We start from the raw sequence: 15,552 nt of genomic DNA, 5'->3' as shown, positions 1-15,552 counted from the left end.
TCAGATAGAGAAATTAAAGCCATTTATGAAAAAACACTCTAAATCACTATTGACTAGAGAAATGCAAATTAAGATAGCTCTGAGGTACCACTTCACACCTCTCAGATTGGCTAAAATGACAGGAAAAGATGATGATAAAGGTTGGAGGGAATGTGAGAAAACTAGGATACTAATACATTGTTGGTGAAGCTGTGAAATGATGAGGTTCAGTGCAGGGCAGAGAGTTGTGGGAACCCCTTCTGGTTGGCGCGGGTTCTTTGTAAAAGAATTTACGAACCCGAAAAGTTAGACTGGCAAAAAGGAATTTATTGGCACTGAGAAGTCAGTCTTTTCTAGGAAGACCGACTTCTTTTATGGCAAGGTCTTGACAGAGAGAGATAAAGTTCCTAGCAGAGAAATCCTGGCAGAAGGTAAAGAGGGGTTAACACTGAGAAGAGAGAGTCTCTTCACAGTGGGCAGAGGGTCCTCAAAGGCAGCTATGCCAAGAGAGAGAGAAAGAGAGAGAGAGAGAGAGAGAGTTTCCTTGGCATGGCATGTTCCTACTTTGGCCCTCTGCACGGTCCTGTTAGGGAAATAGGTGAGAAAGATAAAGAGGGGTTAACGCTGAAAAGAGAATGTCTCTCAGAGGTCCTGGCAGGAGGCTATGCTAAGGAGAGAGAGGGGTTCTTGACAAGGCATTGTCCTGCTTTGGGCCTCTGCAAGGAATTGCCCCAAGTTGTCCCTTTTTATAATTTGAAACTTTGGCTAGGGGATGGAGGCAGTTTGAGTTGAAATCAGACCAAAATCTTCCAACTGAATTGAATGAGTGTCCCTGAACTAATATTCAACTCAATAAAGGGTGTAATCAGTAGTGAGTATTATCAATGTGGGGCTGTGCTGGTCTCCTCCAAGATAACAGAATGAAACTACTTCTCTTGATTCCCTAAGGCTCTCCCTTTCTCAAGGGAGAGCTTCTTTGAGGGGTTCAAGGAGTTTCTTAAGCCTTCCCCCTAAACTCAGGGAGAGACAATTTCAGGATATCCCTGTCAAAATGATTCAACCATTCTGAAGACTAATTTGGAACTATGCCCAAAGAGCTATAAAAGTGTGCAAGTCCTTTAATCCAGCAGTGTCACTAGACTTTATATCCCAAAGAGATCATAAAAGAGGGAAAAGGGCCCACATGTGCAAAAATGTTTGTAGTAGCTTTTTTTGTGGTAGCAAGGAATTAAAAATTGAATGGATGCCTAACAATTGGGGGGGGGGGGGAAATTATGCTTTATGAATGATATGGATTATTATTGTTCTATAAGAAATAATGAACAGGCTAATTTCAGAAAAGCCTGGAAAGATATATAAACTGATGCTGACTGAATGATCTGACTTGGCTCCAAATTGACAGTCATTTCATACACACACATAAAGAAACTTACATTTAATATGGTCAAATAGAGGATGTTCTGAAATTCATGTTAAAATTTAGAAATGATTGTAGTCTGGGTCAGCGTTAAGGCTGTCCTTATCTAAAAATCACTTAATTTTACATATGATTTCCATTTATAAAATATTTTCTATCAGTACATTTCTTGGTATTTTTTTTCCCATCAGAGCTGTTCAAAATGAATTCAATTTATACATGACTATCAATTTGGAGCCAAGTCAAATAATTCAGAACCTCAAGTGAGAGATTCATATAATTCCTAAAGAAACATAATTTCCTTAAAGGGATTGTTTACTTTTCTTGTCCTTATAGTCTTAGCATAGTGAGCAACATACAGTAGGAGCTTTAAAAATGCTTGTTAAATTGAATTCCATGGTAAATCTTAGCAAAATTTAGTTAAACTATAACATTAAGAGAAAAATAGGACTATCAAAAGTATTTTGCTTAAGAAATATTTTCCTTATAAATCTGATTGAATGATTGGACAAATATAGATATCACATTTTATTACATTCCAGTCTCTCTGAACAATGCTATAATTAGGCAACTGTAAATACAATCTTTCAAATAAAAAAATTATCATCTTGAAAAAATAAGGAGAAAGTCTAAGAAAATTATGTAAGCTATTGCTTCTCTGAAAGATGATTTAGGTGCTTTTAATCAATATATGTCTGCCCTTGCTGGAATTAATATTATGTAGAGCCCTTTATGTAAATGTATTTGATAAACAGAGGTGGGTATCAAGTTAAGCAGAGTGATAGCAGCTAAAAGTAAAAAGTGATTCCTGAAAACAACTCCCTGAAAATTGGCCATCTTTCAACCCCCAACCTTTCCTGTCTTCTCTCACCTCATATAGACTAGCACTTAGTCTGTGAGACTGGGACACCATTACTGGACAATGACAGTGATTCTGTTCTTTGAAGAAGACACACCTCCTGACTCCAGGCATTTTTACTAGCTGTATCAGTTCCCTATTCCAGCTCTCCTTCCTCATCTCCATCACTATTTCAAGACTCAACTAAAATCCCAACTTCTAGAAGAAGCTTTACTGATTCCCCTTAAGTCTAATACCTTCCCTGAGATGATTATTTCTATTTAGCCAATCTATATTTGTTTGTATTGTTTTGTACTATTTGCATATTGACACCCTCCTTAGGGGAGGGTTTTTGCTTTGTATCTTTAACACTTAGCATGGGCAAAATGCAAGCCCTTAGCAAGTGTTTATTGACAGACTGAAAGGCAAACGTGTAATAAAGTATATCATTATAAATTAAAATTTGTGAAACATATTTAAATATTTCTAGGGACTGTGAAATTGGAAACGTAGGTGCTTCACCCACATTGTAGACTGTAGACAGAGATATTCACACACTAAAACAACAGTCTTGTGATAATTCATGAAATTTTTTTTTATTAGTATTGACCTTATGTCTAGGGTATCTGGAAAGTATAAAGGGAACCACCAATTTAAATTACATATATAAATTTACATTTTAGTGTAGCTCAACACAGTTCCCTTGCCCTCATTTATCAATGCTTCTAAATTAAAGTTATTGGCAACTATTTATAATGTTACACTAGATGAACAATTTGTGTAAGATCTAAACTATGCTGGCAATATAAATTTGCACATACTCATGTACAGAAGGTTTAAAAGTAATCAAATTATACTTAAAAGAATCTGAGCATTACTCCATAAATTGTCAGAAAACCTATCTTTTCTTCTGGCTAGGTTTCAGACATGCTATGATAGGACAGACATGATAAAGGCACAGATCCAAAGATATCAAAGAAAAGGAAAAGGATCCATGTGGACAATTTTTAAAATAATGGCAAAGAATTGGAAATGAAGGGAGTGTTTATCAGTTGTGGAACGTATGAACAAATTATAGAACAGATATGAAACAGTACCTTGTAATAAGAAAAAACAAAAAAGGTTATGCAGAAACCTGGGAAGACTTATATGGCCTGATACTTAGTAAAGGGAGAAGACTCAAAAGAACAAATTATACAACCACATTGTTAAGAAAAACAACTTTGAGAGATTTGAGAACTCCAATCAATACAGTGACTGACTACAATGAAGTATCTCCTTACAGAGAAGGTGACAGACTCAATATGAAAAATGTCACATTTTGGGATATGGCCAATTCAGAAATTTGTTATGCATTTTTGTATGTATGTATACAATTGTTACATGCATTTGGTTTTTCATTTTTTGTCTTTTCCAATGGAATTGGATTTAGAAGAGAAAAAAATGCTTTTTTCCATTAAAAAAATCAAATTATAAAGAAAAGGCAACACATTTGGGGTCAAGAAATATATAATGAAGTCCCACTTCTGTTCTGTGATCTTTGAGAAATCACTTTCTTCATATGAAAAGAGAAGTTTGCATTACTTAATTTCTAATCATCTAATCATTTACATGATCTTATAACTCCCAATTCTATGTACTTTTAAAATATACTCTTCACTTAGTAGCTAAAAGCCATAAGCGAATAAATGGTTCTATTATGGTACATAATATATGTTGTCCAAGAAACACAGAATATACTGTATGTCATAATTTATTATAGTTTGTACTCTTGAGCTATAATAAATGACAGTTGCTGTATATTTCTTTGAATTTTCAATTTTTACTTTTAACCCAGCAGTTCTTCTCTCAAACAATTTTTATCCTCAAGACTCCTTTACATTTCTAAAAATTACTGGATTCCAAAGAGCTTTTTTAAAAAATGTGATTTATATTTATGATGCATTCACCTTATTATTATTATTAAAATAGTTTTGCTTCACAGATCCCCTAAAAGGATTTGGGACCTGAACAACATTTTGAGAATCACTATTCCAATCTATCAAAAAAAATTTTTAAAACCCACAATTATTTGAAAAAAAAAAGAGCGAAAATAAACTTTTTTTGTGTGGGGATGAATAACTAATTACATCCGCCAAGATAACTCACTTCTAGTGGTTCTAAGGGAAGCAGAGAAGAGGGGCTGAATAGAAATGTACATTAGGCAAATGTTTGTGGATTGATGAAAATTTTTATTTCCTTTTGTTAAGAATTCACCTATGTCTAAACATGCAAATGTTAACTCAAGCAATTTTCTATATACTTCAGGCCAAAGGAATATCCAGATCACAATTTTAACTACCACAATTCTTCATTTTTCTCTGTGGGTTTACCTATAAATTGTCTCATTTGTTCTGTGTGTTAGCATCCTTGGGAAGAAGTCCAAGGTCCCACAGCTAGTGTGTCAGATAGGGATCTGAACTGGAGTTCTGGGGCAGAAGGCTTAGATCTATTCCATGTATAATGTTTAGCTTTTCTTTGCTATTTAAACTGTATTATCACCAGTTTGAACTTTCTGGTAAGTGTAAAGGAGAACAGTCAACTAGCACCATTTGAAACACAACGGGCTGGAGAAGAGAATGAATATAAATGACTTTAAACATTGTTTCTTTTTATTTAAAAAAAGTTTAAAGTGATATTTGTGATTAAAAATAAGATTTAAAATTCCTTGTGAGCTCTAAAAAATTCTACATTCCTTTAGAAAATAAACATGAGAAACAAAAAAGACAATAAACAGACCTCTTCACAACTATTTATTAGAAAAAAGGGGAAAAAAAGTATCAGAGAGAGTTGGGTAAACTGCTGCAAATAGCTCCAGGAGATGTTACAGTGACAAAAAGGGGAGGAGGCTGCTGTAGGGATTAGAGAGGCAAGTACTACAGCATGAAAGAGGCAAGCCCTTTCATGACATCATTTTACATACATAATGTTAGGGCAGTCAGCACAGGCCTCCTGTTTTCCTATTGGTGAACACCATGTCAGCAGACATCAGAAGATAATTATCATTGGCCAGACAATTACAACTGTATCGACTGTCATCCTCTGCAGTTAGACAGAGCCAGGAGTTTAAGAGTTAAAGTAGGCGTAGAGGCACTGTTTGGTATTGGAGTGGATGGCTGAGGACAATATCTCTGCTCCCACAATGTATTTTACATCTTTTTTGCACTTCCTAGTCAATTTTGCCCTCTTGCTGGCAGCAGTAATAAATTGAGCTAGAGTCTAGCTTAAAAGTAGAAAAGACAAAGATACAGCAAAGAAGGAAAACTACATAATTGCCCCTATTTCTCTTTCTGTAAAAGCAGCAAGGGCTACCCACTTACAACTCAGACTATGTAACACATAGTAGGTGCTTAATAAATTTCTGTTCAAATTAAGTGAGTCAACATATTCACTCAAAAACTGTAATACTTGCAACATCTTTAGTATCATGTAAAGCTTTTCCTATAATTTGGGAACTAAATTGCCACTTAACAGATAAAAGTTGTCTTATTAAGCCAGGAATGTTTTTACCTGAAATTATTATGGCGTGTTCCTCTCCAGGTGATATTTTTTGCTTTTCATGCTGTTCTAATATATTGTGAACAAAATACCTTACGAAGTTAAAATGAATACAGCATTCCATCTCATGTCTTTATTAATCCCTAATCTTCTAGATCAATATTGAAAGGATTCACTGAGATAATTTAAAAATTGATAAACATGTCTTTAGTAAAAATATTTCCTGTTTTGACAGTTTTACTTATTCCATTAATATCTGCTTATCTTCCTAGAATCAGTAATATTTTTTTTTTTAGACAACTGGAATTAAGTGACTTGCCCAGATTACTGCATTTGAAATCAGGTTCTTTTAACTCCATGGCTAATATTCTATCCACTGTTCTCTCTTAGCTTCCCCAAGAACCATGTAATCTTAACAATTTGGGACCTTAAATATGGTCCCTATAAATTCATGGGAAAAAGAGGTTATCCTGTTTCTGCTTGAACTATATTAAACAACTTTACCATTAAAAACAGAAAAATTTATCCTTCAAAGAAATCCTATTTATATAACCTATAACAAAATACCTGTTTTAAGACAAATGTAAATGATGTCAGCCTAGACAATCATGTTAGAAATCTAGATGCAGAAAAAGACCTTTTCCCTTTCTTTATTTCCTGGGAGATTCTGGATGTCACCCTGTGTTTAGATTATAGAAAAATAAGCTGTATTGGTACAATTTTTAAATTTAATAGTTTTTCAAACACTGCTTAGGAGGTCTATTTAGTGACAAATGAAAAGACAATTTCAAAAGACTTCAGAGCAGCTAGCCCTTAAGTCAGGAGGACCTGAGTTCAAATCTGGTTTCAAACATTTCCTAGCTGTGTGACCCTGGGCAAGTTACTTAACCCCAATTGCCTCAGCAATAAATAAATGAAAATGAAAATAAAAGATTTCAGATAATTGGTGGCTCTATTTAATTTTAACATTTTTTTAAATAAAGTGATTCAAAACATTTCCCTAGAAAGAGCATTTTTCCATCTTACGCAATTTAAGACTAAATCATTAAGAAAAACCCACCAACTTCACATAATCAACATTATATACTAGAGTTCAGTTTAAACTGAACAAAAGACTGAAAACAGAATGTGGTTTCTCAAAAGTAAGAGAGTGGGGCTGATAAGTCTCTTTTGTGTTTTTGTCTCCCATTATGAATTTCAATGACTCTTGAACCTGTTATCCTAGCTCTTAGAATTAGTCCTGTGACCTTGATCAAGTTACTTACGTAACCACATTTTGATCCTCAGTTTTTCTACCTAGAAGGAGGAGGATAGATCTAAATGATCATAAAAGCTTCCTCCCAATTCTAACAGAAAGTGGTTCCGGAGTTAAGAATAAGCAAATTGTTTTTTCAACATATGCCTGAATTTGGGAAAGTGAGAAGTCTTATATAAAGAGAAAAGCAGCTCTTTAGATCAGCAAAATGAGGATGTCAACATATAAATGAATTAGTTCATCAGACAATATTTCAAGTAGGTAGTTTACCTGATTAACTCCAAAAAAAAAAAATCTAAACATAAGCATCCCCTCTCCATCTTCATTTAGGAAGAACAAGATCAGAGCTAAAATAATAACAAATCTAAGAAATTAAGTCAAATACTGAAGAGTCTTATAGACTGAAAACAATGTGTGTAGAGGAAGGGTTGTGAAAGAAAAATCCATTACTTTTCATTCCTCAGAAGCTAATGTGCAAGGAAACAAATAACTAATAGTGGTTATAATAAAACATTATAGGAAGTTTTCTAGAAATACATCAGTCTTTAAAGTAACCCATTACTTCCACCAGGCCTCAACAGGTGTCTAGCCCTTTGTGTATTTTTTGTTTCTTTTTAAAACAGTTGGAGGTGAAATTGGGAAGCTAAGGGAAATGCTTTAAGAATGTGTTTTATATAGGTAGGTAAAGCTGGCAAACAGGTTTCATAGTTTGCTTTGTACAGGCCTAGAAGGAATGAAAATGAGAGTTTAAGACAGGGATCAAGCAAAGAAGAGTAAGAACACTAGAATGGAAGGTGTGGCTAAAATACACACACACACACACACACACACACACACAAATAAATATTATGCATAACTATATGAGGAGAGAAAGTATATCCTGTGAATTGGAAAAAAAAATTCTTAATTTTAAACAGACAAAAGATCCAGCCAAACACTGATCAGCAGTGATGGAGAAACTAGTGTAGAATAAGAAGTTTAAAATGGCAGGTAATGAGATTTGGTACTGAAGCTGTGTCAAGTATAATCTGCCAGGTTAACCAAATTTGATAGAGAAGACGTTAGCAAGGGGAAAAAAATACAGGCTAAAGGGAGTAGAGTAAGGACTAGTGGAGGGATGAGATAGAAAAGACACAGTAAGAATTCACTTAAAAAGGATCAGAGAAGGGAGTGGGCATTTTTTTTTTTTTAAAGAAATGATGGAATAAGTTATATAGCTACTGAGGGCAAATGTGCTTGATCAACAGCAGCTCACTAAACAATGAACAGAACACTAGAGTTGATAGGATGTACAGGAAATTGCACGTGTGGCAGCTAGAACTACATGGACAAAAGAAATAGCTGATGATGCCCATTGATGGGGGGGACTCAATTGGGAATATATGTAATGCAGGAATAATACAGCAAAATGACACGAACTAAACTTGTTTATGACTATTTAGTAATTCTTAGTTTTCATCTCTCCACCACCCCGACACCACTAAGGATTGAGAGATTTCCAGAAATTGATCAAAAAGGATGCAGGGGGTTAGGGGTGAAGAGACAAGTCTACGGTATGGAGGGGACCAACCAGGGCTTTTAAATGTTTCATTTTCTACGAGCTGAAGGCGCTCAACAGGAGTTCCAGGCCTCCCTCAATGGTCCACCTGGACGTTACCCCAACCACTGCTGGGTGTGTGCCAGTCTGCCGCCGTCGCCACACTCTTCTACGCTTGCTGAGCACGCCCAGCAACCCCTGCGTGTAACATATTTCCAGTTCCTCCAAAAACGTCTCCTACACTCTTCTTCCCTTCTCTGCGCACAAATGCGCGCACATTACACAAGCACGCGCTCACCCCACATCACACCACCGCTTCCTCTGCATTCCCCCTCGCTCTCGCTCTCTTCCTCCCCTCCCCACCTCCTCCCCGCCGTCCCCCAGCACCACGGCAGCCAGGGCCAACGCGACGAGCTCCTCCTCCCACCTCTAGGCAGGCTCCATCTCCCGGCTTTTCCAGTAAACCGCGGGCCTCCTCTTTAGAACAAACTCTGCCCCGGGGGTGGGGAAACCCAGGGAAAGGGACGAGAAAGGGTTAAATGCAGAGGCAATAGGGAAAAGCTCGCCAAGTCCGGCCCCGAGAGGAAGTGGTCGCGAGGGGAGAGGGGAAGGAGCCGGGAGGGCGTCCGAGTACACGTGTGCGTGAGAGTGTGCTCGGCCTGAGGGGATGGCGTCCCTGCTCCCAGAGCACTTAGGCGCACGCTCTCCCTCGTTCCGGAGGAGGGTAGTGGAGGGAGGCAACCGGTCGCTGAGAGGTTCCGATTTGCACCTCCTTTCCCCGGCACCCCACTCTTCCTCTACCACTCTTCCTCCACAGTCCGCCAGCCTGGTTTCGCCTTTCCCTGCTCCAACTGGTTTCTCATTGATGGATGGAGGGTGTGTTTGTATCTGTGTCTATATGCGCGCACGCGTGGGTCTGCGGCTCGGTTGGCGTGCTTGTAAAAGATCGAACCTCTGGAAGGGTTAGGCAGCCCCCGGGAGCAGTCTGGGCTTTATCTAGGGTTGGGGACTGCTGCCTAATGGAGCCTTCGTATTTTGGGCGCCTTTGCAAGACTCTCAATAGGAAAGAAAAATATAACCCTGCCCCTGTATCTGACTACAGTAGGGATTAGTCCATTACATGCTCCTCTTGATAAATATTGCAAGGTGACACTGGATCACCTAGCACTGGGATTTTCTGCGGCGCCGAAGAAAAGAACATACATAGTAAACAAGACTGATGCTTCCCTCAGAACTTTTTCTGAGTAGGAGCCCCAGATTCCCTCCCTCTCCCTCCCCCCTCCCCCTCGGACCACGGAGGCCCGAACTGTTTTTGGCTCTAGTGCCAAACTTAAATTAAACTTGAATTAAAATTGTTCAATACCTAGCAAATTGTTAGGAGAGAGCCAGGGGCGCGTTTTCACTTAAAAGCAAAAAAGTTAATAATGGTGTCTATCTCTCCGCGTGCTGGGGTTCATTCATTTTTTATTATTGTTGTCTCTTTCCTCCCACCCTTTCCTGTAACCGGAAAGGGGATCGGATCAAAATGGGGAAAAGAGATCCCTAGAAATGAATGATTCGGACTGGAAGACCGGGGGTGGGGGGTTGGGGGGAAGAATGTTGGGGGGAGGGGAGCGGCTGCTAAACAAGGGGCAGTAGTATGGGAAAGGGCTGCAAGGAGAAAGGAAGGACATAAAAGAGATGGTGAAAGGGTGTGAGGAGTGTACCCGAATAAGGAGGGAGAGAATGGTAAAAAAGGAGTTGAGTGATCCGGGGATGGAGGTAGCTTAATTTTTACACAGGCTGCTTTTCCATTCCAAATATATCAAGCCATGCATTACGGAAAAAAATAGAAATTCTTACAAAAACTAGATTATAACATCTTAGAATTCTGAAGCTAAAAATCACCCCCCCCCTTTCTCTGTCATACACACATCTGTCTATACAATAAACACATGTGTTCCATTATGTTATATAATATATAGTGCATATTCACATGAATTACATATTTTCCTAGGTGCACTTACACAGCATCGGTGGTATATACACAAGATATACAAGAACTTAGACAAATTCTTAGTATTTGTGTAATTCGTATCCCAAATTTTAGTTCAGAAATATTAACATTAAAGCACATCAAAAAGGCAGTCATAGTATTACATCAAAACATCACCTACCAGTTCTCTTGCATCCACTGGATGGCTTCATTCTCGTTGAATTGCTTTTCAAATTCATATTCTTGCAAAGTCAACACTGACATGTTCATTGGAACTGCTTCTCTGAATTTCTACGTATTCTATATAAAAATATGTAAATTATCTGCAAAAGCGTCCCCCCCCTTATAGTACTCTCTGCGATCCTTCCCCCACCCACCCCCCTGTTTCTCCCCCTCCCTGTGCAGCTTCTGTGTCTCTCTCAGCTGTATCCTGGATTTAGCATTGCTTTTTCCTGCTCTTCCTAGTCTCCTTCTCCTATGTCTGGGGTTCTCCTCTCTCTGCTTCTGCATCAACCGTAGGAGGAAAGGAATGCCTTGAGGTCTTAGTGCCCGCACGTTTATCCATCACCCTTTTCTTGTCTACGAGAAAATCTCCTCCCCCTCGTGTGATTGGAAAATTAACCCCGTGTGAGGATCGAGAGAGACCTCCTCCCTTTGACAATTTTGTTTACAGTTAAGCGTAAGGCCTGGAGCAATTTTTTTTTTTTTTAAGTCAAAGTGAATTCGAGTTCACTGAGTGTTTAATCACCCTTGATATTGGCCCTCTCTAATCTGGCATTGAGTCACAGCGACCTTTCCCTGGTTATCTTTTGAATGAAGTTCTGCTAGCCCACCACATTCTCATGAAGTAGTCAAACCTGCTAGCCTTCTTGCCAAAGGAAAATTAAAGGTACATGTTCTCATAGATCAGACGTAAAGACACAAACTTATGACCGCCACTTTACCGCTCCCCGACCCCACCCCCACTCCAGCCTTTTGGGTGATGGGGCTCCAAGCTAGTCTTTCGAGACTGAGAGAACCTGGCTGCCTGCAGCAATCATGAGCTAGAGGGCTGACTGGAGGTTGATGAACTGAGACTTTTGATCAAAAGCTCACATTAAGGTCTGCATGTGTAGGGTGAATGGGAAGGGAAAAGAGCACAGGGAAGTTAGTATGATGGAGGTTGGGCGGCTGGGGGGTGGGGAGAGAACGAAGGTTAAAGATTTAAGGCAAAAAAAAAGGGAATAGGGAAACTGGAACAACTGGTCTAGTGTGTGTATGTGTGGGGGGAGCCGACTGTGTTCGTGTGTGTAATTTTGAGTTATACAGGTGAGAGGAACAGAATAATATTGCAAGTACCCCCTCCTCGATTACACAACATAATACAACACATATCCCTACACCAAGGTTTAAACTCAATCTACTCAGCACATTTTCAGAGTTATCTACAAATTACAGGGGGCTTGAAAAACACCTAAACAATGTATTTGGTAGATGTTCTTTGTGAACTTTAAATAAATAAACATAGAAATAAAGGACCAGGTAGAACTGTTTATATTCTCATGCCTCTCCTCCAACACTGCCACTCCAGCCCAGGAAAACAGATTTATTAGTCAAAGTAGAATCTACCACAACTTGTGAAATAAATAAAATGGGGGGGAGAGGGAGAAGAGGAGAGGGGATAAAAGTAATCCTAAAATTTTTTTTTTTAAATCTGAGAAATGGAAAGGAAATAACAGTTGAGAAACATAATTATGGCAAAAAAAAAAAAAAAAAAAAAACAACTAAGGGTGGTTTTATAGATCAATGGGTCAGTAGAAATTATGTTTAGCAAAACCATTTCTGTCTTGTCAATTCTAGAGATTTAAGTTAAGAGTTTTTCTTCTGATCTCCTAGTTTAGGGGAGCCTGCCTGACTATAAGACATGATTATCAGGCACAGACAAAGATGTGTATATGGACTGAGGGGGAAAGGTGAGTATGAACTGAACAAGTATAAAGAGCACTGGTATATGAGTAATAATAAGAACTAGCACTTATATAATGCTTTAAAGTTTGCAATGCACTTGACAAATATTTTCTCATTTTATCCTCCTAAGCAACCCTAGGAACAACCCAATGTCACAGATGAAAAAACTGAAGCACACTGAAGCACATAGGATTGAACAGCCAGGGAGTATTTGAAGAAGGATTTGAACTCAGGTCTTCCTGTCTAGGACCAGCACTATACCCGCTGTGCCATCAAATAGAAAATTAATGAATATATACTAAAGGAAATGCCCTTTTAAAATATTTATCAATGCTTTGAGGCATTTATATAGGTTTTGAACTAGTTTTAAAGTAATCATACATTGTTTCCATATTTCCTGACTAGAAAAAGATCAGCAATTAACATAATAGACTGGTAAATTATCACATATCTAATTAATACACGAATTATGAGATATAGCAGGGAAGACTGACCTTAAAGTCAGAAATATCCAGGTTCAAATCCTACCTGAATTCTGTACTGGGCCATTTGGCCTAGGGCAAGTGGATTATTCTTTCAGTACCCTGGCAACTATAGGTCTAAGGGACTGCTAACCTGTCCACTGGTGAAAAGAGTTTTCAGTCTTGCAAATTCTAAACAATGACAAAATCAGAAGTCTGAAACTTGTTTATTCTAAATGAAGACTTTTCCAGAATAGGAAATAAATTATTACTTCTTGATCTTTAGAATGATTTGTATTAGCCTTGTTATTATGCCACATGAAGTGGAATATTCCCTCATGTCTTTGCATATACATTTCCTCATTACATTCTTAAGTGGCTCTAGGCAAGGAGTCAGGAAGACATGAGTTAAAAATCTGCCTCAGATACTTTCTAACCCTGTGACTCCAGGCAAGTCACTTGACTTGATCTTAGTCTGTTCTACTTTCTCTTCTATAAAATGGAGAAAATAATAGTACTTAAACCAATAACAACTCAAAGTTGTTGTGAGAATCAAATAGAATATTATTTGTAAAGCATTTTGCAACTGTTAAAGTGCTTTATAAGTGCAAGCTATTATTGTTACAATCTACCCACATCTCTGTATTTTTATATGTACTGTATATATGTTTATATATTTATACATACTGCATATGTTTATATACTGTATATATTTATGTTATATGTTTATAAACAGTATATATTTTATATACTGTTTATATACTACATATATTTGTATATACTATATGTGTTTATACACTGTTTATATATATTTATACTGTATATGTTTATATACTGTATTGATATATGTATATTTACATATAGTATATATATATTCATAAACACTGTACATGTGTATTTTGTAATATATGTACGTGGGTTGGTGGCTTAGTAAAAGTAGAGATAAAGGGAGGCTTTGAATAGTCCTAAATCTTATAAGGAAAAATATTGTATAAATTTTTAAGTCATGACAAAATTAATAATAAATATTGAGGATAAATTATTGGTATATAAAAATAGTTAAATAGTAGTTTTTAATTATTGGTATAAAAAAATAGTTAAATAGTAGTTTTTAATCACAAACATTATCCTTAGGTAGGTCATAAAGGAATGGTTGTTTGAGAGACATAAGGACTAGACCTGTGTTTTCTTCTTATAAGAAAGAACTTCCAGATGAAGAAACTACTTCTACTAATGCAGATCAGCACCTTCTTTGCAAATTAGTTTTAGAGAGATGACTTCAAGATTAAGTGACTTGTCCAGGTTCACACAGTATGTTCTCTGGAGAAGTATAAAAAGCTATAGATTGGAAATCAGAATTCCTGGGTTCTATTTTAGATTTTACTTGTGTGACTTTAGGCAAATCTTCTGGAATTCAGATTTCTTACGTTTAAAATGAAGGGGCTTAGGTGGTGCAGTGGATAGAGCACCAGCCCTAAAGTCAGGAGGACCTGAGTTCAAGTTTGGTCTCAGACACTTAATACTGCTTAGCTGTGTGACCCTGGGCAATTCACTTAACCCCAATTGCCTAGCCAATAAAATAAAATAAAATGAAGGGGCTAGACAAGTTGTTTGCTAAGGTTTCTTGAAGTTCTCACTTTCTGTGATTTTAGGGCCACATATATCTCTGAAGGTGAGTTAAACAGATGTTTTTCACTTTGAACTTAAGAAAATGAGAACCTAATAGCATTATATTTTTATTTTGTAAAACTTTTTCACAAATCAGAGCAATACAAGAAGTCAATAAATTGATTAGATTTTCCCCAAGTATATAATTCCTCTCTCCCCTTTTCCCCTCCCCCCCACTCACTTCCAGAGACATATGTGGTCCTAAAATCACAACTTGTACAGCCACTCCATTTAGAGTCTATATGGTGACATAGTTGTGTTTCTATTTTTTGAAGTTTCCTAATTTCATTTTAATCTAGTTCTAACTGCCTGCTCTTAGGCCACCTGCTGGACACTGATGGTATGTTTGACACCTCTCTTCCATATGACCATTTAACCTCCTTAGGCCTTACTTTAAGCTGTTGAAAAATGTAGAGTTTGGATTATACACCCTTACACTTCTACAATTCTTTGAAATTGTCTTAAAATATCTTTAAAAACTTCTCTTTTCCTGTACCAGATTTAAAACTATATTATAAAGCAGTGGTTACCAAAACCATTTGGTATTGGCTAAGAAATAGACTAGTTGATCAGTGGAAATAGCTTAGATTCAAAGGAGAAAATAGTCAATCCAGTGTTTGACAAGCCCAGAGACCCCAGTTTTTGGGATAAGAACTCACAGTTTGACAAAAACTGCTGGAAAAATTGGAAATTAGTATGGCAGAAACTAGGCATTGACTCACACTTAACACTGTACACCAAGATAAGGTCAAAATGGATTCATGACCTAGGCATAAAGAATGAGATTATAAATAAATTAGAACATAGGATAGTTTACTTCTCAGACCTATGGAGGAGGAAGGAATTTATGACCAAAGAAGAACTAGAGATCATTATTGATCACAAAATAGAAAAATGTGATTATATCAAATTGAAAAGTTTTTGTACAAACAAAACTA

The 15,552-nt window shown here is 37.2% G+C and overlaps 1 protein-coding gene across 1 annotated transcript in view; it reads right to left on the bottom strand.

The window, feature by feature from the left end:
- ELOVL6 (ELOVL fatty acid elongase 6) overlaps nt 1-11,134 on the bottom strand; it is a 123,004-nt gene extending 111,870 nt beyond the window's left edge. Inside the window, exon 1 of the mRNA XM_003772988.4 lies at nt 10,720-11,134. Within this exon, the coding sequence (XP_003773036.1) occupies nt 10,720-10,808 (89 nt within the window). The 5' untranslated portion in view covers nt 10,809-11,134. The remainder of the gene's footprint in view (nt 1-10,719) is intronic.
- Nucleotides 11,135-15,552: the final 4,418 nt, after the last annotated feature.

This window comes from Sarcophilus harrisii, chromosome 6 (genome assembly GCF_902635505.1).
Source record: "Sarcophilus harrisii chromosome 6, mSarHar1.11, whole genome shotgun sequence".
Classification (NCBI taxonomy): domain Eukaryota; kingdom Metazoa; phylum Chordata; class Mammalia; order Dasyuromorphia; family Dasyuridae; genus Sarcophilus; species Sarcophilus harrisii.
The sequence above is the reverse complement of the archived record's forward strand: the minus strand, read 5'-3'. Positions and strand labels throughout refer to the sequence as shown.